Here is a 27,938-nt window from a genome sequence, read left to right as displayed (position 1 = left end):
CATACCTAGGACAAGTGTCCTTTTGTAGTTCCTTTCACCAAGATTGCATTCAGGGCCCTCTTTATGTCTCTGTTTCTCAGACTGTAGATGAAGGGGTTCAGCATGGGGGTGACCACAGTGTACATGGCAGAGGCTGTTGAACTGGACTGTGAGCTGTGGGTAGCAGCAGAGCTTAGATACACTCCAAGACAAGAGCAGTAGAATAGAGAGACCACTGAGAGGTGAGATGCACACGTAGAAAAGGCTTTCGTCTTCCCCTGAGTGGATGCGATTCTACATATAGAGGAAACTATCTTAGAGTAAGAGTAAAGGATCCCAGCCAGGGGCCCCCCACCCAGCAGAACAGCTGAAATATACATCACCACATTATTAACAAAGGGATCTGAACAGGCAACCTGGACTATCAACTTGAGTTCACAAAAAAAGTTGGGAATTTCTAAATCTGTACAGAAGGACAAGCGTAACACCAATATGTATTGTAACAAACATGCCAGGCTACTCATGATCCAAGATCCCAGAACCAGCAGTCCACAGAGTCGGGGGTTCATGATGACCATGTAGTGCAGGGGGTGGCAGATGGCCACAAAGCGGTCATAGGTCATCACAGTCAAGGAATGTCATCTAATGTTGCAAAAACACAGGCAAAAAACATCTGAGTGATGCACCCTTCATAGGTTATTGCTTTCCTTTCTCTGTGTATACTCAACAGCATGTGGGGGACGGTGGTGGAGGTAAAGCAGATGTCCACAAGGGACAGGTTGGACAGGAAGAAGTACATGGGCGTGTGGAGGTGGGGGTCTGAGCTGATGGCCAGGATGATGAGCAGGTTCCCCAGCATGGTGATCAGGTACATGGAAAGAAAAAGTCCAAAGATGAGGGGCTGCAGCTCTGGATCTTCTGAAAACCCCAGAAGAATAAATTCTGAAACATTTCCATCATTTCCTGGCTTCATGTGATTGTGTGTGTGATGCTAAAAGAAATAAAATGAATAAATACTATTCATAGAAAGCTGTATAAATTTTTTAAGGGCAATAATTCATTTTTGCATACATGACCACTGATTAAATACTTAGGATTTTAAAAAATATCCTTTTTGAGACATGTTCCCCAGCATATGAAAATTTTTCTCAGTAACTTTTTCCCAAAAATAGTAACAATAAGTCTTTCAATGAGAAACGTTACTGGTGCCCGCTCGAACAAATCGATGAGCAACAGGATGACAGTGACAGTGACAGAACTTATTCCAAAGAGTTAGAGAATTTTTCTTTATTTACTGAATGAAATTAATTGGAAACTGTCACTATTTGAAGAGATTGCTGGGCTCTGGGCCTAATGTGGTCGAGTAAAATGATCCCCAGCACTCCACGATAGAGCACAAATACACTAGCAGAAAATGAAATCTTGTAACATTTTTGAGGGTAATTATTTGTATAAAATAAGAAGGCATGGAAATGGTGCACAGTCTGTTCTATGTTTTGGAAGTGCTTCAGACAGATCACATTCAGGCAAAGATGAAGTAGATATGGAGGGAGAGTGGATGGTAATTTGGCATGTATATCTTGAGATGGGAATAAACAATGGTAATTCCCCAGGAAGGTACCTTTTTTAGATATTAAAATAAAAACAAAATCGATAATTTTGATATTCTTGGGAGATTTTTTAGTCCTGGCCCTGGGCTTTATGTGATAGGAAAATTGGGGCTGGAGTGATAGCACAGCGGGTAGGGCTTTTGCCTTACATGTGGTCAACCAGGTTTGATTCCCAGCATCCCATATGGTCCCCTGAGCACTTCCAGGAGTAACCCCTGTACATGGCCAGGTGTGACCCAAAAAGCAAAATAAATAAGTAAGTAAATAAATAAATAAAATCAAAACAAAGCTGGTTATAGAAGTTGTGAGGCAGTCGGATATAAGGCAGATGGTGACAGAAGAGTTGCTGAGAAAAGTTATTTCTCTGTTACACAGAAACCTTATGGTTCATCAACCGGTCCTCTTATACTCTATTAGTCTAAAGGTGACACATGATTAGAAACTCAATGGTTCTTAGTCCCTTCTCCTGCTGATTTCTGGCCCCTGAATTTTGAGATTTCCCTTGCACCATACAAACTCTGATATCCATAACCTGAGAAAATTTCTCTTCATAGAAAACACACACACACACAAACACTTCACATATACATGAGTATGCAGAATGCTATAAGTGTTCTAAGATTATTTGTTTTCATTTGCAATAGGAAAATCTACATATCTTGGTTTTGCCATCTCACATATTTATTTATTCAAATTACTTATGAGTGAAACCACCCTCTAAAATTTCATTTATTTTTTATACTTTATAATTCAATTATTGTGATGTACAATGTCTTTGATAGATGAGTTTTAGGAATAGAATATTTCAACACCAAACCAACTGCCAGTGTCAACCTTCCCCTATTAGTATTCCCACATTCTCTCCCTATCCTAACCCTAACCTAACCCTAACCCTAACCCACCCCCCACCACCACCCTTTACTACCTGTCAACTTGACAGGCAAATTATAAAGTTCCTATGATTGCAGCTTAGATCTCATATTTCAATGTTCTGGGTCTGTATTTTGGATACACGGCTATCACTCGCCCACATCACAATATAACTGAAGCCCTGTTGCCGTTCACAAATTGCTTCCTGTTCTCCTCTTTCCCCTTGATTTCTCTTCTTCTCTATCCTTCTTCTATAAACTATTATTTAAACACTAGGTTCAAAGGTGATCTAAACATTCTCCTTTATGACAATACCTTTCCTCACCTAGTATATACCAGATAAATGAGACCCTCCTGTGTATTTCTTCTGGCCTATTTCACTCAACAAGCTATCTTTCAGTTCCAAACAGGTTGCAGAAATTTTCAGTATTTCACCATTCATTTCTTAAGCCGCTCCAAAAAAATAAATAGTCTTTGGACTCCACTTTGGAGAAATGTCATAGTCAGCCATGTCACTCAATAATACTTAGAAGTGACTGTTTGATGAACTTAGGTGGAATAATTGAAAGAAGAATATTGATTGAATAGGAAATGAAAAGACATAGTAAGCTCTGAGATTCTCTGAGAGATCTTGAGGAGGAAAAGTCTTCATTGGTTCTGGCTATATTCCAACCTGACAACATTGCCTTGTCAACCAACAGAATTTAATAAAAGGACCTTTTAAAAAGAACAAAGTGAAATCTGTGTTCAAAACCTTATATATCGTGCAACCCCCCAAAATAAGTAGACATGAACAACTCTGGGCTTTGCAAACGAAAATAAAAACAGTGCTTAGAAAAGTAAGCAATTTCTATTTCAATACAAGACTCATTTTTCCTCAGTCTAGTCCATCTTTAATCGACCAGTGCATTGCAACATGTTTCCAGCTGGCAAGCTCCTTTAACACTATTCTTATATGGCATCATCTGTGATTTTTTTTGGACATTGTTTTAAAATCGATAATTTTTATTTCATTGGGGGATATTCTAGTCCTGGCCCTGGGTTTTATCCAATAGGCAAATTATTCATTTTTTCAAGCACTATCAATCCCGCCCACCCCATAACAATTCCACCTTTTAATACTGAAAATATTTTTTTCATGTGCTTATGCCTGCAGGCAGGACAGCATACTTACATGTAGCCCACTGTCCTCTGAGTCTGCCATCATAGAGCTTGAACCATGCTGTCTCTGTGTTTCCTCTGGCATCCTTCACAGCAACTGAATACACGTGTATGTCTGTCAAGCCAAATCATAGCATGTGATGGAAAGAAAATGAACTGAAAGCAGTACGAGGAGAACAGCTGAAAATGTGTAGTGTTTCTTAAAGACAATTTCTTGAAGAACATAAACACAAAATGAAACATGATGACACACAAGAATGATTGCCTAATATCTACCTACATTGATATTTTGATTATTAAAGATTCAAATCTAAATAATTTTCTAGAATCCTTTACAGGGAATTCTAGAAAATCCACAGGAATGACACACAGTTATTATTTCTACAAAACAATCAAACATTATGTATGAATCCATAGGATCTTTAGCAAGTTAGATTTTAAACTTATCTGGTTTAAAGGTTGTACTGTAAAGGGGAATCTAGAAACAGTGACTGTTTATCTGGAAAATAGAACATTTCCTTCAAAAGCAATTGAGAAAACTGGCAACAGAAATGTTTTTAAATGTTAATATAAAAAGGGGTTATACATATGTATGAATAACATTTGTTGAATTTGTAGTTATATAGGCAGTTAAGTTATATAGTTTTATTGGTAGTTATATTTTGTTATACTGGACTGGAGCGATAGCACAGCAGGTAGGGCGTTGCCTTGACAACGGCCCAAGCAGGTTCGATTCCTTTGTCCTTCTCCAAGAGCCGGCCAAGTTACCGAAGAGTATCCTGCCCACCCAGCAGAGGCTGGCAAGCTAACCCTGGCATATTGGATATGCCAAAAACAGCAACAAATCTCACAATGGAGACATTAATGGTGCCCACTCGAACATATCGATGAACAACAGGACAGAAGTGCTACTGTACTAATATTGGTAGTATAGGTGTGCTAAAATCAATGAAAAAAATCAGTTATAAGGAAAACTTAATTAAATCGAAACTAAATGTGTTATTTTAGAAAGGAGAAATGTCTTTCATTTATTGGACAAGAGGTTATATATTGACAATGTGGAGAGCATCACGGGTGTTCTGATCGTGCTGGGATGCAAGGGCTTTCTACACAGCATAAACATTAACACTACTGTAACCTGATCATTTAAATTAAAGTTAAAAATATATAAATAAATGACACAAAAAAAGAAAGGAAACTGTCATAGGGAATGGGGTAGAGAATATTAAACTGATACCCAAGAATATTCTATGTTTGGGGGAGGGGAGCAGAAGATAAGTAGGTATATATTATAAGGATGAAAATTAAAACTATATATTGACTGCAGTGAATAGTATAAATAATGATTTATTTGTATTGAGGATTGTCAACTACTACTATATGAACTTGGACCAAGCCATTCTGTGACAGAGTTTGTCCCAAGCATGGAATTTCGGAGCATCCTGGCTGTCACCCACCCCTCCCCCTCTTCACTACAGCATCCATTGTGAAATGTCTCTGGACTACTCATATCTTGTGGGTGAAAATATTATTCTTGCTTGAAAGCACTTTAAACTGACCCTCTCAAAACTTTTACCCAACACTGCTAATATAGTGTGTAATGAGTTAGGAAATACAAATCATTCAAACTGGAGTATCAGAGTCATGCTAAAATCTCAGCAGCCTCTGGTATCAATGCAACCATCAATTTTCAAGGCAAACCAATGAGACACTCCCCTGCCTCTAGACTAAGGACAACGGCTACTGGTGACCACTGATCTAGCCATCCATTATCTCTCACCCTCCTTGCAGATCTGTCAGTGTTTGAACTCACCTGCATGCCTCCAGGTGCAGGTGCGAATTCCTCCTTAGGAGGTTGATGATGAAGGAAGGTCCATCCTTCAGACAAGACAGCAGGAAAAGTGAAGTCTCATACCCCAGTCAGACCTAAGAATGGAAAACAGAAATCCCAAAACTTCTTTTCCATCCCAGTATGACAATTTCAATGACACAAGAGATGAGCAATATTTATAGCGCCCATGTCTGCCCATTAGGCATGTTTACTTCTTGTTCCTCTGGTCCCCAAGCACATCACTTCCCAAAGGTCAGAAAACAATTTTTCCTAATGATTTGCTTTTCCAAAGGCATTAGACAAAATGAATATAGTTTTTCTAAAGATTTGATCCCTTTGAAGTTTTTCCAGTAAAAGCTAGAATTCCTGCCACACCTCTAACCAAGTAGCATCACACCAGTGTTTGCATTTTCCCCATAAGGACCTTTTGTAATTTCATTAGTTCAAGTCCCTTCTCAATTCAGAGCACAGATTGGGGTGGAGGCATGACCCCCTAATATCTGGAAAAAAACGCCATTCCTCACAAGAGTTGAGCTGAGGGGTTCTGAGGGTAATCTTGGATTTTGTGAAGTCTTTTCCAGAAATCTTAAAATTGTCTTTCAGTATAATATACAGTGACTGGAACCATAGCACAGTGGGTAGGGTGTTTGCCTTGCACGCGGCTGACCCAGGTTTGATTCCTCTGTCCCTCTCAGAGAGCCCAGCAAGCTACCGAGAGTGTCCCACCTGCAGGGCAGAGCCTGGCAAGCTACCAGTGGCATATTCGATATGCCAAAAACAGTAACAAGTCTCACAATGAAGACATTACTCAAGCAAATCAATGAGTAACAGGATGACAGTGATAGAGTGATAATATACAAGGCCTGGCAAGCTACCCATGGTGTATTCTATATGCCAAATATTGTAACAGTGACAAAACAGGTCTCACTTCGAGTTCCTGGAGCAAGCAGATGTTTTTGGGCTGCACTAGCCCGAGACAAGGACAAATGCAAACGTGCCCACTCAAGCAAATTGATGAATATTGGGATGACAGTGCTACAGTGTTACAGTGTGATAAGTTAAATACTGCTCTTTAGTGAATAATATAAAACATTTTACGTTAATAAAAATGTTTTGACACCTGAGTTTCACCATATAGAAACTGCATTGTGTGAGGCTAACCCAAGCTTGATCCCCAACACTACTTAATTCCCCCCCAAACCCTTCTTGGAGTTATCTCTGTGAATGGAATAAGGAGAAAGCCTTGAGCACCACTGGATGTGCCCCCCACAAACCAAAATAGTAATTTATATTACAAGAAAACTCAGTAAGCTACAAGAAAACTCAGATTTACAATAACCTCAGAAATAGAATTATTGAATATGCATAGTACTTTTTAAAAATCATTAAAGTACACCTGGAGTAAAAACTTTAAAAAATTTGTTAAAATTGTATTATAAATCATTGAAAATATAGATCAAATGAGAGAATGCCCACATAATCTTGAGAATTTAGGATCTATCAGAAGACAAATCTAAAACTTCCAATGTGAGGAAACTATGCAAGAACAATCAGACTAAACGAGAAATAGCATCATAAACATAAAAATATTTTAAGATAAGAAGAGATAAGAGAACCATAACTATTCTTTAAAGAGATAGGGGGCTGGAGTAATAGTAGAGCAGATAAAGCACTTGACTTGCACATGGTCAACCCAAGTTCAATCTCCAGCATCCCATGTGATTCCCCAAGTTCCACAGTAGTCAGACCTGAGCACAGAGTAAAGAGTAACCCCTGCACATCTCTGAATGTGATCCCAAACAAACAAAAATAACAAACAAAAAGAAATATTGTCAGAATTTTTCAAATATTAAGAAGGAAGTAGACATAAATGTTCATGATGCTAATCAAAACCCCTAATTATTAAAGTGCAAGATGATCTTCAGGACACAGGGCAGGCACATTTTGCATCATTGGTTTGAGACTACCTCAGTAAAAATATTGCAACAAGTTAAGTGACATGAATATTTTCACTTCCTAGCACATAAAAGTGTTCTGTTTATACTATGTCTGTTAAATTTGTGACACTGTATCATTGTCATCCTGTTGTTCATCGATTTGCTCAAGTGGGAGCTTATAACGTCTTCATGTGTCCCAGCCCTGAGATTTTAGCAGTTTCTCCTTACTAGTCCTGCAAATGCTGCCATATTGGAGGCTCTTTCAGGGTCAGGGGAATGAGACCTGTAATTGCTACTATATTTGGCACATCGACTATGCCACGGGGAACTTGCCTGGCTCTTCCGTGTGGGCAGGATACTCTCGGGAGCTTGCCAGGCTCTCCGAGAGGGATGAAGAATATAAGAAAATACAAGTAAGTATGTTAAACCGAAACACATGTGTGCTGCTGTAGCTTCACTATATTGTGATAGTAATATGTGATAAATTGGTCAAGATAGCATGACATTAATGCTATGTGATTATATTTCCCAATTAAAATAAAATTAAAATAAATAGAAATAATGTGTATACCTTAATAAATTTAAATACTTCACTGTCAAAAATGATCTGATCCTTTAGTCAATCATAGACATTTGTATGCAGAAGATATTATGAAAATGATCATGAATTTTATTTCCTTTTTGGGGGTTTATTTTATTTTATGCTTTTTTATTGAGACACCATGAGAACAGTTTCAGGGCTTTCAGGATCAAGTCTCAGTCATACAATGATCAAACACCCATCCCTTCCTTTACCAGTGGACATGTTCCACCACCAAGAACCCAGAAACCCCCAAACTATCCCTCTGCCTGTGTGGCAGATGATTTTCAATAAACTCTCTCATTATTTTGATTACGTTTAATTTTTGACAGAAAACTCACTATCATTATTTGGAGTTTCCCCCCCAACAGTCAGACCTGTCTGAATGGCTTCATTAGACTGTATGTTTTCTATTGTTGATAACAATGAGCAGATGATGTTGCCCTGTCGTGAAAGTGGCCACCCTGTTTTGGGATTCTGGTATTAAGTCCAGAGGTATTTCTGCCAGCAGCTGCTGTGTTCCGAGATTGGTTTGTGTGCCTCTGGGATCATGGCTGTTCAGGAACGGGGGAACTGTTCGTGGGAGGCCGCTGGGGTTTCATTCCGGCAGGAAGCAGGGCCGGTTCTGCCCCACCCCCATCGCAAGATTCCCCATGTGTCCCATCATTGCAAGCTCCTACCTCTCTGTCCGATTGGCACTAAACGGTGGTCGTCGCCAAGCTGCCAAGAGGGGAAAAGGACGAGGACAAAAATCCTTCCCTCCCGGGGCAGCACGGGATTGTAGTTTAGTTCAAAGTCCAGGAGTGTAGTAGAAGCTCAGTGTTGCCTGGACTCCATCTGGAGAAGGCGGGGACTCTGCACCTTCTCTGTGTGTTGACTCGGTGTTATTGGCCCGGAACATTCTCCAGCTCGCTGTTCAGCCGCCCCGCATTCTTACTGCTGAATCTTGCGGCAAAATGGCCAGCATTTTATTTCTTGATTGAAGAAATTGTCTGACATTATGTTTACTAGTCCCCATTGCATACATCAGAATTAAATGTGGGCGAAGGAGATTATAGTTTTAAAAACTGTCTTAAAAAGACATGAAGCTTATCATGCTTTACTTAAAATGATACACAAATCAAAATGTGTAGCATGTCCAGAAGAAAGAGAAGGTGATGACATAGGACTTGAATTATCAAATGAGTCATAACCAAGACAGCAATGCACATTTCAAAACTGAACAAAATAAAATTCACTGTCACTGTCATTATTCTATAAAAATACCCCCCTATATGCCAAGCTATTTACATAGGACAACACCCTCCTTGGTCTGCTAAGTATATGTACTTCTTGAATAAGAGATAATTTGCATAGTCAAACAATGTAAGGCTAGAAACTAGACTTCATATTTCAGATCATTGATGTGGATATTCAATAGATCTGTTTATATATTTTATGTCTGGCAATGAGGACTGCTCTTCAGGATAAAACTCTTAATAATAATCTTGTAAAAGACATAAAAGTGGCACTGTGGATATTATTGTAAAAGGAAAACTTCATACAGAAGATAATTAACCCAGGAATCAGTAAAAAACAAACTTCTAATTTTCAGTCCACCTTATTCAATAGATCAGATATACTCAGGTGTTTAACTCTGAAAGTACAAGTGATCCCAGATTTTCTCTATTATAAATTTTGTAAATCAACATGCTCGTCAATATAGTGTGTTCACTATTGGAGTAGTAAAGTTTGAGATGATCACTCAACAAGCAAAAGGAAATATTTGGTAGAGATGCATATTTTACATATTTTCATTTTATTTTTTCTAAAAGAACTCTGCTGTCTATTAGGTATAAGGAGATTTACGAACATACACATATATGTAGATATATATGAATATATATGTATATATTTATGATCGCTGGCATAAAACAAATTTGGAAACGTTGGTGTAAAAAACATTGAAAAATTGGGGATGGAGCAATAACACAGAGGGTAGGGCATTTGCCTTGCACGCAGCCAACCCGGTTCAATTCCCAGCATCCCAAATGATCCCCTGAACTGGGCCAGGAGAAATTCCTGAGTGCAGAGCCAAGAGTAACCCCTGTGCATCTTCAAGTGTGACCCCAAAAAGCAAATAAATAAATATATAAATAAGAATGATTTATCTACGCTAGGGAAGAAATTATTAGCACCACAATAAAATGCAAGTACAAAATAAAATTTTGTGTGATATATTTTAGAAGGCAGAGTTAAAAACATAGTTATGTAAAATGAGAATGGGCAGTGTACTATATTGTATTAAGCGATTTAAATTTATTTATTTACATAAGTTAAAACGATATAAGCACTGAACATGACAATTTAGTTTCTGAGTTACATTTGCCATGTCTTTAAGCTTGTTTGAGCAAGTAATATGAAGTAACGTTTTTATATTCCTGCCAAGGAGTTAGGCTAGGGAGTACAAGGGCACCTGGGAATACTGGGGAAGGGAAAGGGGCATTGGTGGTGGGATTGGTGTTTGAAGCATCTTAGGCCTGAAATAATGCTCTCATGAGCAATTTTGTGAATCAAAGGGCCTTCTTAAAAATTAAGAGAAAAAGGAAACAACAAAGACAATATTCATATAAAACAACTACTAGTATATTTTATTTTAACCATTTATATACACGCACCTTTCACATACAAATTCTTCTAGTAGCTTTTTCCTATGAAATCAGGTACCAACTATTTTTATAGGAATTTTTAAGTTTGCAGATTGACAACACTCCTCATTTTAAAGGTGATGAGTTTAGGGTGCTACAGGAACAAAGACTCACCACTCTATTATGGAACACAAATAAACAAGCAGAGACTAAAATACAGCAAAATTTTAGAGGGTGGTTGTGTCATGAAGTAAAGAAGAGCATGTAAATGGGGAGAAGCCTGTTCTATGCTTCGGCAAGACCTTTCTCTCCCTGACTCGGGACCACATGAGATTTCAGAGATTGAATTCAGATTGGCTACATGCAAGATAATCCCCCATCTGTGTGCTCTGGCTCAATCCCATGTATTATTTTCTTCTATTAATAAGCGTATTCAAAATATAGATTGATAAGAATGAGAGCTATCTAGCTTATGATGATTATATTATTTTCAGGTTGGGGGCCACATTCGATTTTGCTCAAGACTGACTCCGAAGAAAATAAATGACTGACTCCTGGCTCTGCACTCAGGGATCACTCCACAGGACCATATTGATGCCAGAAATACACAACAGGTTGATTCTGTGAATGGTAAGTCTTTTATCCTTTGTAATATCTCTCTAGCTTGTGATGACTATTTAGCAAAGAATTAAATGTTTGTGGTATAAGTCCTTTAACAAAAATATTTTGTAAGAAAAATGTGCTCTCATTAGAGAAGAGGGTATTGAAAATGCATCCGAACCATGGTAGACAATGAATTCGGAAATGTTTACCAAAAACTGTGGTGGAAACTGTGGGATGCAGACACAATGGCTAGATATCAAATAAATTGAGCAATGGTCAAAGAAATGGTAATCAAGGAGAAAGAAAGAGGAAATGCTATACCCAACACATGAAAAATAATTACAATTTTTCTTCGAAGATTTTGACTTCAACATAATAGCCCTTTTTTCATGCCTAGGACAAGTGTCCTTTTGTAGTTCCTTTCACCAAGAATGCATTCAGGGCCCTCTTTATGTCTCTGTTTCTCAGACTGTAGATGAAGGGGTTCAGCATGGGGGTGACCACAGTGTACATGGCAGAGGCGGTTGAACTGGACTGTGAGCTGTGGGTAGCAGCAGAGCTTAGATACACTCCAAGACAAGAGCAGTAGAATAAAGAGACCACTGAGAGGTGAGATGAGCACGTAGAAAAGGCTTTCATCTTCCCCTGAGTGGATGCGATTCTACATATAGAGGAAACTATCTTAGAGTAAGAGTAAAGGATCCCAGCTAGGGGCCCCCCACCCACGAGAACAACTGAAATATACATCACCACGTTATTAACAAAGGTGTCTGAACAGGAAACCTGGACTATCAACTTGAGTTCGCAAAAAAAGTTGGGTATTTCCAAATCTGTGCAGAAGGACAAGCGTAACACCAATATATTCTGTAAAAAAGATATCAGGCTGCTCATGATCCAAGATCCCAGAACCAGCAGTCCACAGAGTCGGGGGTTCATGATAACCATGTAGTGCAGGGGGTGGCAGATGGCCACTAAGCGGTCATAGGCCATCACCATCAGGAGAAAGTCATCTAATGCTGCAAAAACACAGACAAAAAACATCTGAGCCATGCACCCTTCATAGGTTGTTGCTTTACTTTCTCTGTGTATACTCAACAGCATGTGGGGGACTGTGGTGGAGGTGAAGCAGATGTCCACGAAGGACAGGTTGGACAGGAAGAAGTACATGGGCGTGTGGAGGTGGGGGTCTGAGCTGACGGCCAGGATGATGAGCAGGTTCCCCAGCATGGTGATCAGGTACATGGAAAGAAAAAGTCCAAAGATGAGGGGCTGCAGCTCTGGATCTTCTGAAAATCCCAGAAGAATAAATTCTGAAACATTTCCATCATTGTCTGGCTTCATGTGATTGTGTTGTTGATGCTAAAAAGAATAAAATGAACAAATACTATTCATAGAAAGGTGTATAAATATTTTAAGGGCAATAATTCATTTTTGCACACATTACCACTGATTAAATACTTAGGATTTTTAAAAATATTTTATTTAATACATACTCCCCATTTGAAAATTTTCCTCAGTAACTTTTCATTCACTAAATGAAATTCAACGGAGACTGTCACTATCTGAAAAGATTGCTGGGCTCTGGGCATAAGGTGCTCGAGTAAAATGATCCCCAGCACTCCACGATAGAACACAAAGAAGCGAGAAAAAAATGAAATGTTGTAATATTTTAGAGGGTAATTATTGGTATAAAACAGGAAGGCATGGAAATGGAAGCGCTATGTCTTGGAAGCGCTTCAGACAGATCACAGGCAAAGATGAAGTAGAGAAGGACGGAGAGTGGATGGTATGTTGGCATGTATATCTTGAGATGGGAACAAACAATGGTAATTCCCCAGGAAGGTACCTGTTTCAAATATTAAAATAAAAACAAAATTGGTAATTTTTATTCCCTTGGGAGATTTTCTAGTCTTGGCCCTGGGCTTTATGTGATAGGCAAATTTGGGCTGGAGAATAACACAGCGGGTAGGGCATTTGCCTTGCACGTGGCCAACCCAGGTTTGATTCCCAGCATCCCATATGGCACCCTGAGCACTTCCAGGAGTAACCCCTGTGCATCTCCAGATGTGACCCAAAAAGCAAAAAAATTAATTAATTAATTAAATAAAATCATAACTAAGCTGGTTATAGATGTTGTGAGGCAGTGGGATATATGGCAGATGGTGATAGAAGAGTTGCTGAGAAAAGTTATTTCTCTGTTACACAGAAACCTTATGGCTCATCAACCGGTCATCTATTGCTGGCCCTCTTACACTCTATTAGTCTTGTGGCAAAGGTGACACATGATTAAAATTGTGATGTACAATGTCTTTGATAGTTGAGTTTTAGGAATAGAATATTTCAACACCAAACCAACTGCCAGTGTCAACCTTCCCCTATAAGTATTCCCACATTCTCTCCCCACCCTAACCCCCCCAACCCCCATTCCTGCAAGTCAACTTGACAGGCACATTACAAAGTCCCCATGATTGCAGCTTAGATCTCATGTTTCAGTGTTCTGGGTCTGTCTCTTGGATACATGGCTATCACTCGCCCACATCACAATATAACTGAAGCCCTGCTGCTCTTCACCCATTGCTTCCTGTTCTCCTCTTTCCCCTTGATTTCTCTTCTTCTCTGTCCTTCTTCTCAAAACTCTTATTTAAATACTAGGGTCAAGCATGATCTAAAAATCCCCTTTATGACAATACCTTTCCTCAGCTAGTATATACCAGATAAGTGAGACCCTCCTGTGTCTTTCTCCTGGCCTATTTCACACAACATGCTATCTTTCATTTCTAAACAAGTTGCAAAAAATTGCAGTATTTCACCATTCATTTCTTAAGCCGCTCCACAAAAATAAACTTTGGACTCCACTTTGGAGAATTGTCATAGTCAGCCATGTCACACAACAAATACTTAGAAATGACTGTTTGATGAACATAGATGGAATGATGGGAAGAAGAAAATTGATTGAAGAGTGAATGAAAAGACATAGTAAGCTCTGAGATTCTCTGAGAGATCTTGAGGAGGAAAGTCTTCATTGGTTCTGGCTACATTCCAACCTGATAATATTGCCTTGTCAACCAGCAGAATTTTTATAAAAAGGACCTTTTTCAAAGAACAAAGTGAAATCTGTGTTCAAAACCTTATATATTCTGCAATCCCCCAAAATAAGTAGACATAAACAACTCTGGGCTTTGCAAACGAAAATAAAAACAGTGCTTAGAAAAGTAAGCAATTTCTATTTCAATACAAGACTCATTTTTCCTCAGTCTAGTCCATCATTAATCGACCAGTGCATTGCAACATGTTTCCACTTGGCAAGCTCCTTTAACACTATTCTTATATGGCATCATCTGTGATTATTTTTGGACAATGTTATCAAATCGATAATTTTTATTTCCTTGGGAGATTTTCTAGTCCTGGCCCAGGGCTTTATGCGGTAGGCAAATTATTCATTTTTTCAAGCACTATCAATCCCTCCCACCCCATAACAATTCAATCTTTTAATACTGAAAATATTTTTTTCATGTGCTTATGCCTGCAGGCAGGACAGCATACTTACATGTAGCCCACTGTCCTCTGACTCTGCCATCATAGAGCATGAATCATGCGGCCTCTACATTTCCTCTGGCATCCTTCACAGCAAATGAATACATGTGCATGTCTTTCAAGCCAAATCATAGCATGTGATGGAAAGAAAATGAACTGAAAGCAGTAGGAGGAAAACAGCTGAAAATGTGTAGTGTTTCTTAAAGATAATTTCTTGAAGAACATAAATACTCAATGAAACATGATGACACACAAGATTGATTGCATAATATCTACCTACATTGATACTTTGATTATTAAAGATTCAAATCTAAAATAATTTTCTAGAATCCTGTACAGGGAATTCTAGAAAATCCACAGGGGAGACACACAGTTATTATTTCTACAAAACAATGAAATGTTCTGTATAAATCTATAGGATATTTAGCAAGTTAGATTTTAAACTTAACTGGTTTAAAGGTTGTACTGTAATGGGATCTAGAAACAGTGACTGTTTATCTGAAAATAGAACATTTCCTTCAAAAGCAATTGAGAAAACTGGCAACAGAAATGTTTTTAAATGTTAATATAAACAGGGGTTGTACATATGTATAAATAACCTTGGTTGTCTTGGTAGTTATATAGGAAGTTAAGTTATATAGTTATATTGGAAGTTGGTAGTTATATTGGTAGTTATATTTTGTTATACTGGACTGGAGCGATAGCACAGCGGGTAGGGCACTGCCTTGTACACGGCCGACACAGGTTCGATACCTTTGTCCTTCTCAGAGAGCCCATCAAGCTACGGAAGAGTATCCCACCCACCCAGCAGAGTCTGGCAAGCTAACTCTGGCATATTGGACATGCCAAAAACAGTAACAAATCTCACAATGGAGACGTTACTGGTGCTCACTCAAGCAAATCGATGAACAACAGGACAGAAGCTCTACCATACTAATATGGTAGTATAGATGTGCTAAAATTACTGAAAAATATCAGTTATAAGGAAAACTTATTTAAATTGAAACTAAATGTGTTATTTTAGAAAGGAGAAATGTCTTTCATACATTGGACTAGATGTTATATATGGACAATGTGGGGAGCATCATGTGTGCTCTGATCGTGCTGGAGTGCAATGGCTTTGTACACACTACTGTAACCTGATCATTTAAATTAATGTTAAAATATATAAATAAATGATACAAAAAAAGAACAGAAACTATCATAGGGTGTCCCGTCCCGTGGGACCAAGTTATTCAGGGTCTGAAGAGGCACTACCTGAAATAGAAAGGGCGAGAAAGAAGAGGGAGACCGAGCAAGGAACTGTTGTCAAAGTCTCGTTTATTGAAGGCGATTATACAGAATATGTAGGCTGAAGGGCAAGGCTTGCATGCAAGAGGGCCAGGGTGGATCATGCGGGGCATTTGCGGGGCATTTGCGTAAGGGGGAAAAGCAGGCTGGAATATGATATGCCTGTCGTCTTTGTGGGTTTCGCCCTTGGTACAGGATGTCTGTTTCAGAATATCAGAAACGGTTTAACTGCTTACAGTATCTTAGTGGGCACTCCCTGTCTGGGGAAATGGCTAAGTTCTCCTTTTCCCAGGGTCTCGGTCCCCCACAATAGGGAATGGGGTTGAGAGTATTAAACTGATACCCAAGGATATTCTATGTTTGAGGGAGGGGAGCAGAAGATAATGTAGGAATATATTAAAAGGATGAAAATTAAAACTATATATAGACTGCAGTCAATAGTATAAATAATGATTTATTTGTATTGAGGATTGTCAACTACTACTATTTGAACTTAGAACAAACAGTTCTGTGAAAGATTTTGTCCCATGCACGGAATTTCGGAGCATCCTGGCTGTCACCCATCCCTCTTCACTACAACATCCATTATGAAATGTCTCTGGACTACTCATATCTTGTGGCTGAAAATATTATTCTTGCTTGAAAGCACTTTAAACTTCACCCTCTCCAAACTGTTTCCCAACACTAATATAGTGTGTAATGAGTTAAGAAATACAAAGCACTCAAACTGGAGTATCAGAGTCATGCCAAAATCTCAGCAGCCTCTGGTATCAATACAATCATCTATTATTAAGGCAGAACTATGAGACACTCCCCTGCCTCTAGACTAAGGACAAAGGACGCTGGTGACCACTGGTTTAGACATCCATTATCTCTCACTCTCCTTGCAAAGAAACATGTCAGTGTTTGAACTCACCTGCATGCCTCCAGGTGCAGGTGCGAATTCCTCCTTAGGAGGTTGATGATGAAGGAAGGTCCATCCTTCAGACAAGACAGCAGGAAGAGTGAAGTCTCATACCCCAGTCAGACCTAAGAATGGAAAGACAGAAATCCCCAAACTTCTTTTCCATCTCAGGATCAGAACTGCAAAAACACAAGAGAAGAGCAATATTTACAGCGCCCCTGTCTGCCCATTAGGCATGTTTACTTCTTGTTCCTCTGGTCCCCAAGCACATCACTCCCCAAAGGACAGAAAAAAATTATTCCTAATGATTTGCTTTTCCAAAGGCATTAGACGAAATGAATATAGTTTTGGTAAAGACTTGAACCCTTTGAATTTTCCAGTAAAAGCTAGAATTCCTGCCACACCTCTAACCAAGTAGCATCACACCAGAGTTTACATTTTCCCCATGAGGACCTTTTGTAATCTCATTAGTTCAAGTCCCTTCTCAATTCAGAGTATTGGGGTGGAGCCATGACCCCCTGATATCTGGAAAAAAACGCCATTCCTCACAAGAGCTGAACTGAGGGGTTCTGAGGGTAATCCTGGATTTTGTGAAGTCTTTTCCAGAAATCTTAAAATTGTCTTTCAGTATAATATGCAGTGACTGGAGTGATAGCACAGTGGGTAGGGTGTTTGCCTTGCACGCGGCTGACCCAGGTTTGATTCCTCTGTATCTCTCATAGAGCCCAGCAAGCTACCGAGAGTGTCCCACCTGCAGGGCAAAGCCTGGCAAGCTACCAGTGGCATATTCAATATGCCAAATACAGCAACAAGTGTCAAAATGAAGACATTACTCAAGCAAATCGATGAGCAACAGGATGACAGTGATACAGTGATAATATACAAAGCCTGGCAAGGTACCCATGGTGTATTCTATATGCCAAATATTGTAACAGTAACAAAACAGGTCTCACTTCGAGTTCCTGGAGCAAGCAGACACCACTGGGCTACACTAGCCCAAGACAAGGATGAATGCAAACGTTACTGGTGCCCACTCAAGCAAATTGATGAATATTGGGATGACAGTGCTACAGTGTTACAGTGTGATAAGTTAAATACTGCTCTTTAGTGAATAATATAAAACATTTAACGTTAATAAAAATGTTTGGACACCTTAGTTTCACCATATAGAAACTGCATTGTGTGAGGCTGACAAAAGCTTGATCCCCAACACTACGTACAATGCCAATACAAAATAAAAATTTTGTGTGATATATTTTAGAAGGCAGAGTTAAAAACATATTTTGTGAAATGAGAGTGGGCAATGTACTACATTGTATTAAGTGATTTAATTTATTTATTTACATAGGTTAAAATCATATAAATGCTGCACATCACAATTTATTTTCTGAGTTACATTTCCCATGTCTTTAAGTTTGTTTGAACAAGTAATATGAAATAACGTTTCCTATTATTCTATTCCTGCCAAGAAGTCAGGCTAGGGAGTATGAGGGCATCTGGGAACATTGGGCAAGGGAAAAGGGCATTGGTGGTGGGATTGGTGTTTGAAGTATCTTAGGCCTCAAATAAGGCTCTCATGAGCAACTTTGTAAATCACATTGCCTTCTTAAAAATTAAGAGAAAAAGGAAACGACAAAGACAATATTAATATAAAACAACTACTAGTATATTTTATTTTAACCATTTATATACACGCACCTTTCACATGCAAATTCTTCTACTAGCTTTTTCCTAAGAAATCAGCAACTATTTTTATGGGAATTTTTAGGTTTGCAGGTTGACAACTCTTCTCATTTTAAAGGTGATGAGTTTAGGGTGCTGCAGGAACAAAGACTCACCACTCTATTATGGAACACAAATCAACAGGCAGAGACTAAAGAATTTAGAGGATAGTTGCGTTATGAAATAAAGAAGAGGATATAAATGGGTAAATGGGGAGGAGCCTGTTCTATGCTTTGGCAAGACCTTTCTCTCCCTGATCTTGGGTGAAAGATCAGATAGAGAGGAGGGAATGGAATGACGTAGTTGGCTCAGATGCTCTCGGAGACCTCAAGAATGAAGAGCCTGTTTTTGTTTCCGGCTTCTTTCCAACCATGTCAAAGACCCTTGTCAAAAGACAAAAGGGAAATCCTTGTGCTCAACGAAATAGATACAAGCAAAATTACACTCTACAAACAAAAACACAAAGTGAAATAAATTTGCAATTTAAAAAAATTAATTGAATCACTATGAGATACAGTTACAAAGTCGTTCATGATTTCATGATTGGGTTTTCAGTCATACAGTGTTCCCTCGCCTGTCCCTTCATACCTTTCCCCACCATAGTCGCCAGTTTGATGGGGGGAAAGGTACCTCTTTGGCCACCTCTTAGGCAGGCACCACTTCGGCAGGCCCTTTTCTTCCTTCTCACTTGCTCTCTTTCCCTCTTCTTCCATTTGGGCATTTCCCTATTGGGCAATATGTCATGTAGATGACTTATGTTTTCCAAGTCTGTACATTGACTAAGTGGCTACTATACTCTTATATGGCTCTAGCAGGGACGTGGCAAGCTCCTTCCTCACTATTCTTCTGTGGCTTCATTTCTCTGATACTCTTGGATATTGTAGTTTTGTCTTAAATTGTTTCAATTCCTTGAGAACACTCTAGTCCAGGCTTGAACTTTCTCCAACAGAAAACTTATGAGTCTTCCAAGCACTGTTAATTCTCCCCACACCATAACAATTGCACCTTTTAATACAAAATAATTTCTTTTGATAGGCCTGAGGGCATCACATCACACTTACATTGATCTCAATGTCTTGTCTCTACCTTCACAATGCATGATCCACACAGCACGGAGTTCAACTCTATGATCACTTTAGCATTCTTGATAGCAACAAATATATATGCATATCTATAAGTCCAAACTTAGCATGTCATAGAAATAAAAATAAAATAAATGCAGGATAAGAAAAATAGATTAAAATGTGTGTAGTGTCAAGAAAATTTAAGTGCTAAGAAAATTCAACTCAAAACAAAACAGATAAAAGTTTCCTGAATTGAGACTTTGATTGCCAAGAACTCGGGTCTAATATAGTTTTCTAGAATCAATACACCCAGTATTTACAGTTCTGATTTTTATAAAAATAAAACAGTATACATGAACTTTACCATCTATTAAGTTTAATTTTTAAAGTAAAACACATTGCTTTTCAAGGCAAAATTTGGAAAGAGAGACTCTCTAACCAGGAAGCGATAACACTTTCCCTGTCCCTTGGACATTATGCTTAAAAATGAATCTTTTCTTATTGTATTCTAGTAGTAACCCAAGCATATTGGAGAAACCTGCAGAAAACTGCAACTTCCCAGTTGGCAGTTTGGCAAGAAGCATCAAAGGTATATCACAATGAACTCAGAAGTGAAAAGAGATTTATATTTAAGTAAAATTTTTACTTTTACACTAAGGATTAGACTGCAGGTGCTGGAGAGAGAGTACAGGAGGAAGGCTCTTTTGTTGAGCACGGTCAGTTCTGGTTTGATACCTGATTCCACAAAGCCCCTGGGAACCTTCAAAAGAGTCATTACAACACTGCTATAAAACAATAATATGGATGCTATTGTAAACTATCTCAACAATTATGTAGCACTGTAGCACTGTCATCCCATTGTTCATAGATTGGCTCGCGTTGGCACCAGTAACATCTCCATTGTGAGACTTTTTGTTACTGTTTTTGGCACATAGAATACACCACGGTTAGCTTGTCAGGCCCTGCCATGTGGGTGATATACTCTAGGATACTCTTGGTAGCTTGCTGGGCTCTCCAAGAAGGACAAAGGAATCGAACTTGGGTCGGCTGCATGCAAAGCAAATGCCCTACCTACAGTGCTATCGCTCAATAATTAAAATAAAGGGAAAAATATCTGACACTTATCTTTCTCATTTCTGTCATCACTTCTAAAGGGGAATTGTATTTATTACCACATAAGAGAGGAAATTAAAAATTATTCTGCACTTGCGTGCATATGTATTTGAGAATTTTACATGAAATAAAAATATATATACACCGCACTTTGACATATACCCATTTTTACATGAGAAGGTACATAATATTTCCACGCATTACATATTTCCTTGCAATATCTTTCTGGTCCTATGTTTACTAGATAATGAATGAAACATAGATGAGGGAGATTAAAATTTAACAATCACATAACAAAGAGATGAAACTTTGGGCCAGAGAGATAGTATAGCAGGTAGGGTACTTGCCTTGTACTTGGCCAACTCAGGGTTCGATTCTCAGAACCAAATTATCCACTGTGAATGATCTCTGAGTGCAGAGCCAGGAGTAAGCCCTGAACACTTCTGGGTGTGCCCCCAAACTTTTAAAAGTCATAAAAGTTAGTCATGCTTCTTAAGAACAATTCATAAATGAAATAGAGTAGGCACCTTATAATGCAATAGGAGATAATAAAGGTTTTGAATACAGAAAGAATAAGGACCGAAATGGAATTTTCCAACAAAAGGTTTTTCAACAGGGGCTGAATGGATCGTACAGTGGGTAAGGCATTTGCCTTGCACAAGACCGACCTGGTTTTGAATCCCAGCATCCCATATGTTCCCCCAAGCACTGCCAGGAGTAATTCCTGAGTGCAGAGCCAGAAATAAGCCCTGTGCATCACCAGGTGTGACCCAAAATGCCAAATAAAAAAAAGAGTATTCAACAAAAAAACAAATATCAGTTTTCATCCTCTATATGAAAACCTCCTACACATGAAAATTAACCCCTCCTACACCACTGAAAACTTGTGCTAAATGAGCAAGAGGTGTTTTGCATAGTCAGGCAATGTAGGTCATGATAAGGTGTGTCATCAGATTACAGCGTGTTTGATTCACATCCAATCAGGCAACGAAGCCTTTTCTTGAGCATGCACATTTGATAATGTCTTTGTACATATCTGAGATAGGCATCAGAGGATCTGCTGAAAGAGAACAATCCGACTGTGCATAATCAAGCAGAGACATCATTGCAAACACAGCACAGTAAATTTCACTTTAGTTCAGAGATCAATTGGATATAGGAAATGTGCCCCCAAAGTGAACGTGATCCCATATTTTTGTTTGTTTGGGGCCCACATTCAGTGTCACTGAGAGTTTACTCCTGATTTGCACCCATGAACAACCCTAAAGAGACTCTGGGATCACCTGAGACTTCAGAGAATGAAACCAGATTGACTACATGCAAGGTAATACCCCTTCTGTGTACTCTGGCTGAAGCCCAGGAATTATTTTCTTCTATTAATAAGCATAATCAAAAATATGGATCGATAAGAATGAAAGCTATGTAGCTTATGATGATTATATTATTTATGGGTTATGGCCACATCCGATTTTGCTCAAGACTGACTCTTAAAAAAAAATAAGACTGACTCCTGGTTCTGCATTCGGGATCATTCCAGGGGACTATATTTGGTGCCAGAAATACAGCACAGGTTGATTATGTGCATAGTAAGTCCTTTATCCTTTGTAATATCTCCCCTGCTACTGTGATGATTATTTAGCAAAGTTTTAAATGGTTGTGGCATAAGTCCTTTAACAAAAATATTTTAGAAGTAGAATGTGCTCTCATTGGAGAAGAGGGTATTGAAAATGCATTCGAACCATGGGAGGCAATAAATTTGGAAATGTTTGCCCAAAAATGTGGTGGAAACTGAATGCGCAGGCGCAGAGCATCGAGTGGACATTTGGGTCTCTGTCCGCGGGTCAGACAGGCTCCTGGGTCCACGTGGCTGGAAAATACAAGGATCCCTCCTTGTGCATTTCTAGAAACCACCTTCCTCATTCTTCAGAAACCTGGAAGCACCAGGGTTCAGTCTGAGCTCTCCAGTGGTACTTTCATCCCAGCATTAACCTTCTAGCATTTCCCTGGTAGCAGGTTATAAATGCCTCTACTGACCCTCTGTTGAAGCAAGACAGCAATTCTGGATGCGGGAGAGAGAAGTGGAAAGGGACTCTTTCCAGAAGACGTCTAAGAAGATGGTCAACATATAGAGAGGCAACAGGGTTGGGAGGAAGATGCATACATCTTCGGTAAAATACAAAGTAAGGAGAAAAAAAATCAGTGAATATAAGAAAGTGGGAAAAATATTTCCTCAGATCTCAGGCTTTATACCTGTTAATACAGCATCTGTCAGCTTCATAAGAAAAAGAGTTTGAAACAGTTTAGGGCTAATAAAGAAGGAACTTAATAAAGAAGAAACTCTTATAGAAAAGAATCTTTAATTTGTAAATACCTTCAGGTTAAAAAAAAGTTGAATACCATCTGACACTAGAATCTTCAGACAGGAGAGAGAGAAATCTTACAATTTTAGGAATTTAAGAAATTTTTCACTCACGTGTCACACTTCATTAAATATAGAAGGCCTTTTCTTTTAAAGATTATTAGAAAGCTTTTAGCTAGATGACAAATCTTAATAAGGACAAGAAAATTCATACTGGATAGGAACCAGTGGAAGTAACAAAAGTTCATTTACTTGAAAATTATACTAAAGAAGCTTTGAATGGTCAAGTTTTCCTTTATAACATACCCATTATTCTACATTTGTAAGGTCTTACACAGAGAAATTCTACACATGTAAGAAATATGTAAAGACTTTCAACCAAAACTAAACCATTTGTCAAAAAATTTCTACTTCAGAGAAATCTGGTGAATGTGGGAAAACTTCCATTCAGGTGTCACACCTCAGTCAACAGAGAAATAATAGTGAGGGCGGCCCCTTTGCCTGTAAGATATGTGGAAAGTCTTCAATCAAAAATCAAGTCTCACTGAACATGAGCATTTTCATAACAGAGAGAAACCCTTTGAATGTAATGAATTTGGAAAAGCCTCCAGCCAAAAGCAGTATGTCATTAAACATCAAAACTCTCACACTGGAGAGAAGCTTTTTGCATGTAATGAGTGTGGAAAATCCTTCAGCCAGAAGGAAAATCTTACACATCAGAAAATCCACACCAGAGAGAAACCTTTTCAGTGTAAGGATTGTGGGAAAGCATTCATTCAGAAGTCAAACCTCATCAGACACCAGAGAACTCACACAGGAGAGCCCTTTGTTTATAAGGAGTGTGGAAAAACCTTTAGTGGCGAAGCCAACCTTACTGAGAATGAGAAGATTCATATTGGAGAGAAACTATTTAAATACAATGAATGTGGAACAGTTTTTGGCCAGAAGAAGTACCTCATAAAACATCATAACATTCACATGGGTGAGAAGCCCTATGAGTGTAATGAATGTGGAAAAGCCTTTTCTCAACGAACGCCACATATTATACACGTGAGAGTTCATTCAGGGGATAAGCCTTATGAATGCAATGTGTGTGGAAAAGCTTTCTCTCAGAATTCTTCTATCACTGTTCACGTGAGAAGCCGTACAGGTGAGAAACCTTATGGATGTAATAAGTGTACAAAAGCTTTCTCACAGTTTTCAAACCTGGCTCTACATTTAAGAATGCACACCTGTAAGAAACAAAATCATTGTAGTGAGTGTGGGAAAGCTTTCAGCCAGAAGTCACACCAAATCAGACACCAGAAAATTCATATTCACTAAACACCCTTTGAGTATCTTGGATATCTTGGAAAGAATTTTATACTTCATAGGACATCATAAATAATTGTTTTGAAAATAAACACCACATGTGAGGAAAACTAGAGTAAGGGATATGATAATTAATATGGAACAGAAAGACCGTTTTATGATGCAAAGATGGTGCCAACAAAATTCATATAGCAAAGTTAGTACTAAAACTGGACAAATTTCCACTCCATGCAGAAATGGAAAACATGCTTGTTGTGATTGCTGTCTGCTTAGTTTTAAAGATATTCACAATGCTATAAGAAAATAAGTGAATATTGGGACAGAAAACCATTTTATGCTATAGAACCAATAGAACAGAAGACATTCTGAAAACAATAGCATTTATTAGAATTTAGAATATGGGATGGATTCAGAACTATGAGAAGATAATGGAACTATTTTTAAAAATGATTTGGAGGTAATTTTTTTTCTACAAGGGAAAAAATAGACCTTGGACAAGAAGTTCTTAAAATGGTTAAGATCCAAAGGTATTAAACCAGAAATATGAAAATGTTCCATATACAAAAATGATGGTGACTTTGCGAGTAGGATAACATTCTTATAACAGATTCAAAATACCCAGCAGTTCTGCCATGTAGTATGTAAAGCTCAGGATAAATATATCAGGCTGTTTGCTGTGGCATGGTTTGTAGTAACCATAAACTGGAAATGACTTATGCTCCCATCAGCAACAAAACTGCAAAACTTATTATATAATGTATCTCTGTAAAATGAACAGATGTGATCTACTTGTATTACAGATAAAGATGTCAATATGGGGGAGAATTAAGTTGTAGAATCACATTACATGATGATGACATTTTTGTAAATTTGAGCTAAAATTTTCCTCATGAAATTTAGAACTATATGTTGATAATGGATATATATGTCTTTTAGTGGGTTTTTTATGTATTTGAAATGAATTGGAAGGACACAGCAAACTATAGGGTTACTTGTGAAGAGTGAAGGGGATGTGTGTGGAGTGGGAACGGGGTTGGCTTGAGATATATATATATATAGACACACACACACACACACATATATATAAACATCATTTTGTCAGAAACAGAAGACTGCAAGTAAATATATCGATATTAGATAATTCTGTATTGTGGCATATGGATATCTTGTCTTATATTTTGGACTTTTCTGTATTCTATAATTTTCTCACTAAGAATGGGGGTGAGTAATCTTTGACAAAGGAGCAAGAAATGCAAAGTGGAACAAGAAAAGCCTCTTCAACAAGTGGTGCTGGGAAAACTGGATAGCTACCTGCAAAAAAAAGAACTCTGACCTCTGTCTAATTCCAGGCACAAAAGTCAGACCAAAGTGGATTAAAGATCTCAATATCAGACACGAATCTATAAGGTTCATAGAAGAAAATATAGGCAGAACTCTCCATGACATTGAAGCTAAAAGCATCTTTAAGGATGAAACAGCACTGACCATGCAAGTGGAAGCAAACATAAACAAATGGGACTACATCAAACTAAGAAGCTTCTGCACTTCAAAAGAAACAGTGACCAAAATACAGAAAGAGCCACAGAATGTGAAAGAATATTTACCTAATACCCATCTGATAAGGGATTAATATTCAGGATATACAAGATACTTGTAGAATTGTATAAGAAAAAAACCTCCATCCCCATCAAAAAATGGGGAGAAGAAATGAACAGCAGTTTCCTCAAAAAAGAAATACAAATGGCCTAAAGGCACATGAAAAATGCTCCACATCCCTAGTCATCAGGGAGATGCAAATCAAAACAACAATGAGATATGATCTCACACCACAGAGGCTGGCACACATTCAAAAGAACAAAAACAACGAGTGCTGGTGTGGATGTGGGAAAAAAAGGACGCTGCCTCACTGTTGGTGGGAATGCTGACTGGTTTAGCCTTTCTGGAAAAAAATATGGACAGTCCTTCAAAAACTAGAAATTGAGCTTCCATATGACCCACAATACCACTTCTGGGAATATATCCCTAGGATGCAAAAGAGCACAGTAGAAATGACATCTGTACCTATATAATTATTGCAGTACTGTTCACAATAGCCAAAATCTGGAAACAACCTGAGTGCCCTAAAACAGATGACTGGTTAAAGAAACTTTAGTACATCTACACAATGCAATACTATGCAGATGTTAGGAGACATGAAGTGATGATATTTGCTTATAAATGCATAAATATGGAGAGTATCATGCTAAGTGAAATGAGTCAGGAAGAGAGGGACAGACATAGAAGGTCTGCACTTATTTGTGGAGTATAACATCACATGAGGCTGACACCCAAGGACAATAGAAACAAGGGCCAGGAGGATTTCCCTATAACTGGAAGCCTGCTTCATGAGCAGAGAGGAGAAGGCAGATAGAATAGAGAAGGGATCACTAAGAAAATGATGGCTGGAAGAACCAGTGGGGATGGGAGATGCATGCCGAAAATAGATAATGGACCAAACAGGATGACCTCTCAGTGTTTGTGTTGCAAGCTATAATGCCCCATAGTAGAGAGAGAGTATGGGGAATATTGTCTGCCATGGAGGTAGGGAGAGAGCGGGAAAGGGGGGGTATACCCGGGATAATCGTGGTGGGTGACGTGCACTGGTGGAGGGATGGGTGTTTGATCATCATGAGATTGTAACCCAAACATGAAAGCTTGTAACTATCTCATGGTGATTCAATAAAATTTAAAAATTAAAAAAAAATTTATATGTTCTGGGAGTTTGAAAAATATCGAAAAATAAGAACTAACTTGATACTTCCAATCATTGTCATCACTGTCATCTTGTTGTTCATTAATTTGCTCTAGCGGGCACCCGTAACATCTCCATGTGAGACTTGTTACCATTTTTTTCTTTTTTTTTTTTAGTGAGTCACAGTGAAAGTACAGTTACAGATTCACACCTTTTTGTGCTTGTTTTTTCCTCATGCAACGTTGAGAGCCCATCCCTCCACCAGTGTCCATTCTCCACCACCAATGAACCCAGTATCCCTCCCACCCCCGAATCCCATCCCCCCGCACCACCCCACCTCTGTGGCGGGGCATTCCAATTTGTTCTCTCTTTATCCTTTGGGGTGTTGTGGTTTGCAGTAGGGGCACTGAGTGGCCATTGTGTTCAGTCTCTAGTCTACTTTCAACACGCATCTCCCTCCCCACACAGGATCTCCAATCACATTTTACTTGGTGTTCCCTTCTCTATCTTGGATGACTTTCCCTCACCGTGTGAGGTCAGCTTCCATGCTATGAAGCCAACCTCCTGGTATTATATACTACTTTTCTTGGGTATTAGTCTCCTACTCTGTTGTTTTATATTCCACAGATGAGTAAATCTTTCTATGCCTGTCCCTCTCTTTCTGGCTCATTTCACTTAGCATGATACTTTCCATGTTGATCCACTTATATGA

At 38.6% G+C, this 27,938-nt stretch overlaps 2 protein-coding genes and 1 pseudogene across 2 annotated transcripts; 1 reads left to right on the top strand and 2 right to left on the bottom strand.

The window, feature by feature from the left end:
- Positions 1–5: 5 nt before the first annotated feature.
- Positions 6–952, bottom strand: LOC101558088 (olfactory receptor 7A5-like; annotated as a pseudogene).
- Positions 953–11,591: 10,639 nt separating this feature from the next.
- On the bottom strand, positions 11,592–12,539 carry LOC101557817 (olfactory receptor 7A5-like). The gene has a single exon (XM_055124729.1). It carries the CDS (start codon positions 12,537–12,539, stop codon positions 11,592–11,594), a length of 948 nt encoding a protein of 315 aa, XP_054980704.1.
- Positions 12,540–12,918: 379 nt separating this feature from the next.
- On the top strand, positions 12,919–24,507 carry LOC101557545 (zinc finger protein OZF-like). Its single transcript, XM_012934168.2, is given in 3 exon segments — positions 12,919–12,984; positions 23,588–23,702; positions 23,705–24,507. Coding segments are annotated over 3 exon segments (984 nt in total).
- The last annotated feature ends 3,431 nt before the right edge of the window (positions 24,508–27,938 follow it).

Source organism: Sorex araneus, chromosome 2 (assembly GCF_027595985.1).
Source record: "Sorex araneus isolate mSorAra2 chromosome 2, mSorAra2.pri, whole genome shotgun sequence".
Taxonomy (NCBI): Eukaryota; Metazoa; Chordata; class Mammalia; order Eulipotyphla; family Soricidae; genus Sorex; species Sorex araneus.
The sequence above is the reverse complement of the archived record's forward strand: the minus strand, read 5'-3'. Positions and strand labels throughout refer to the sequence as shown.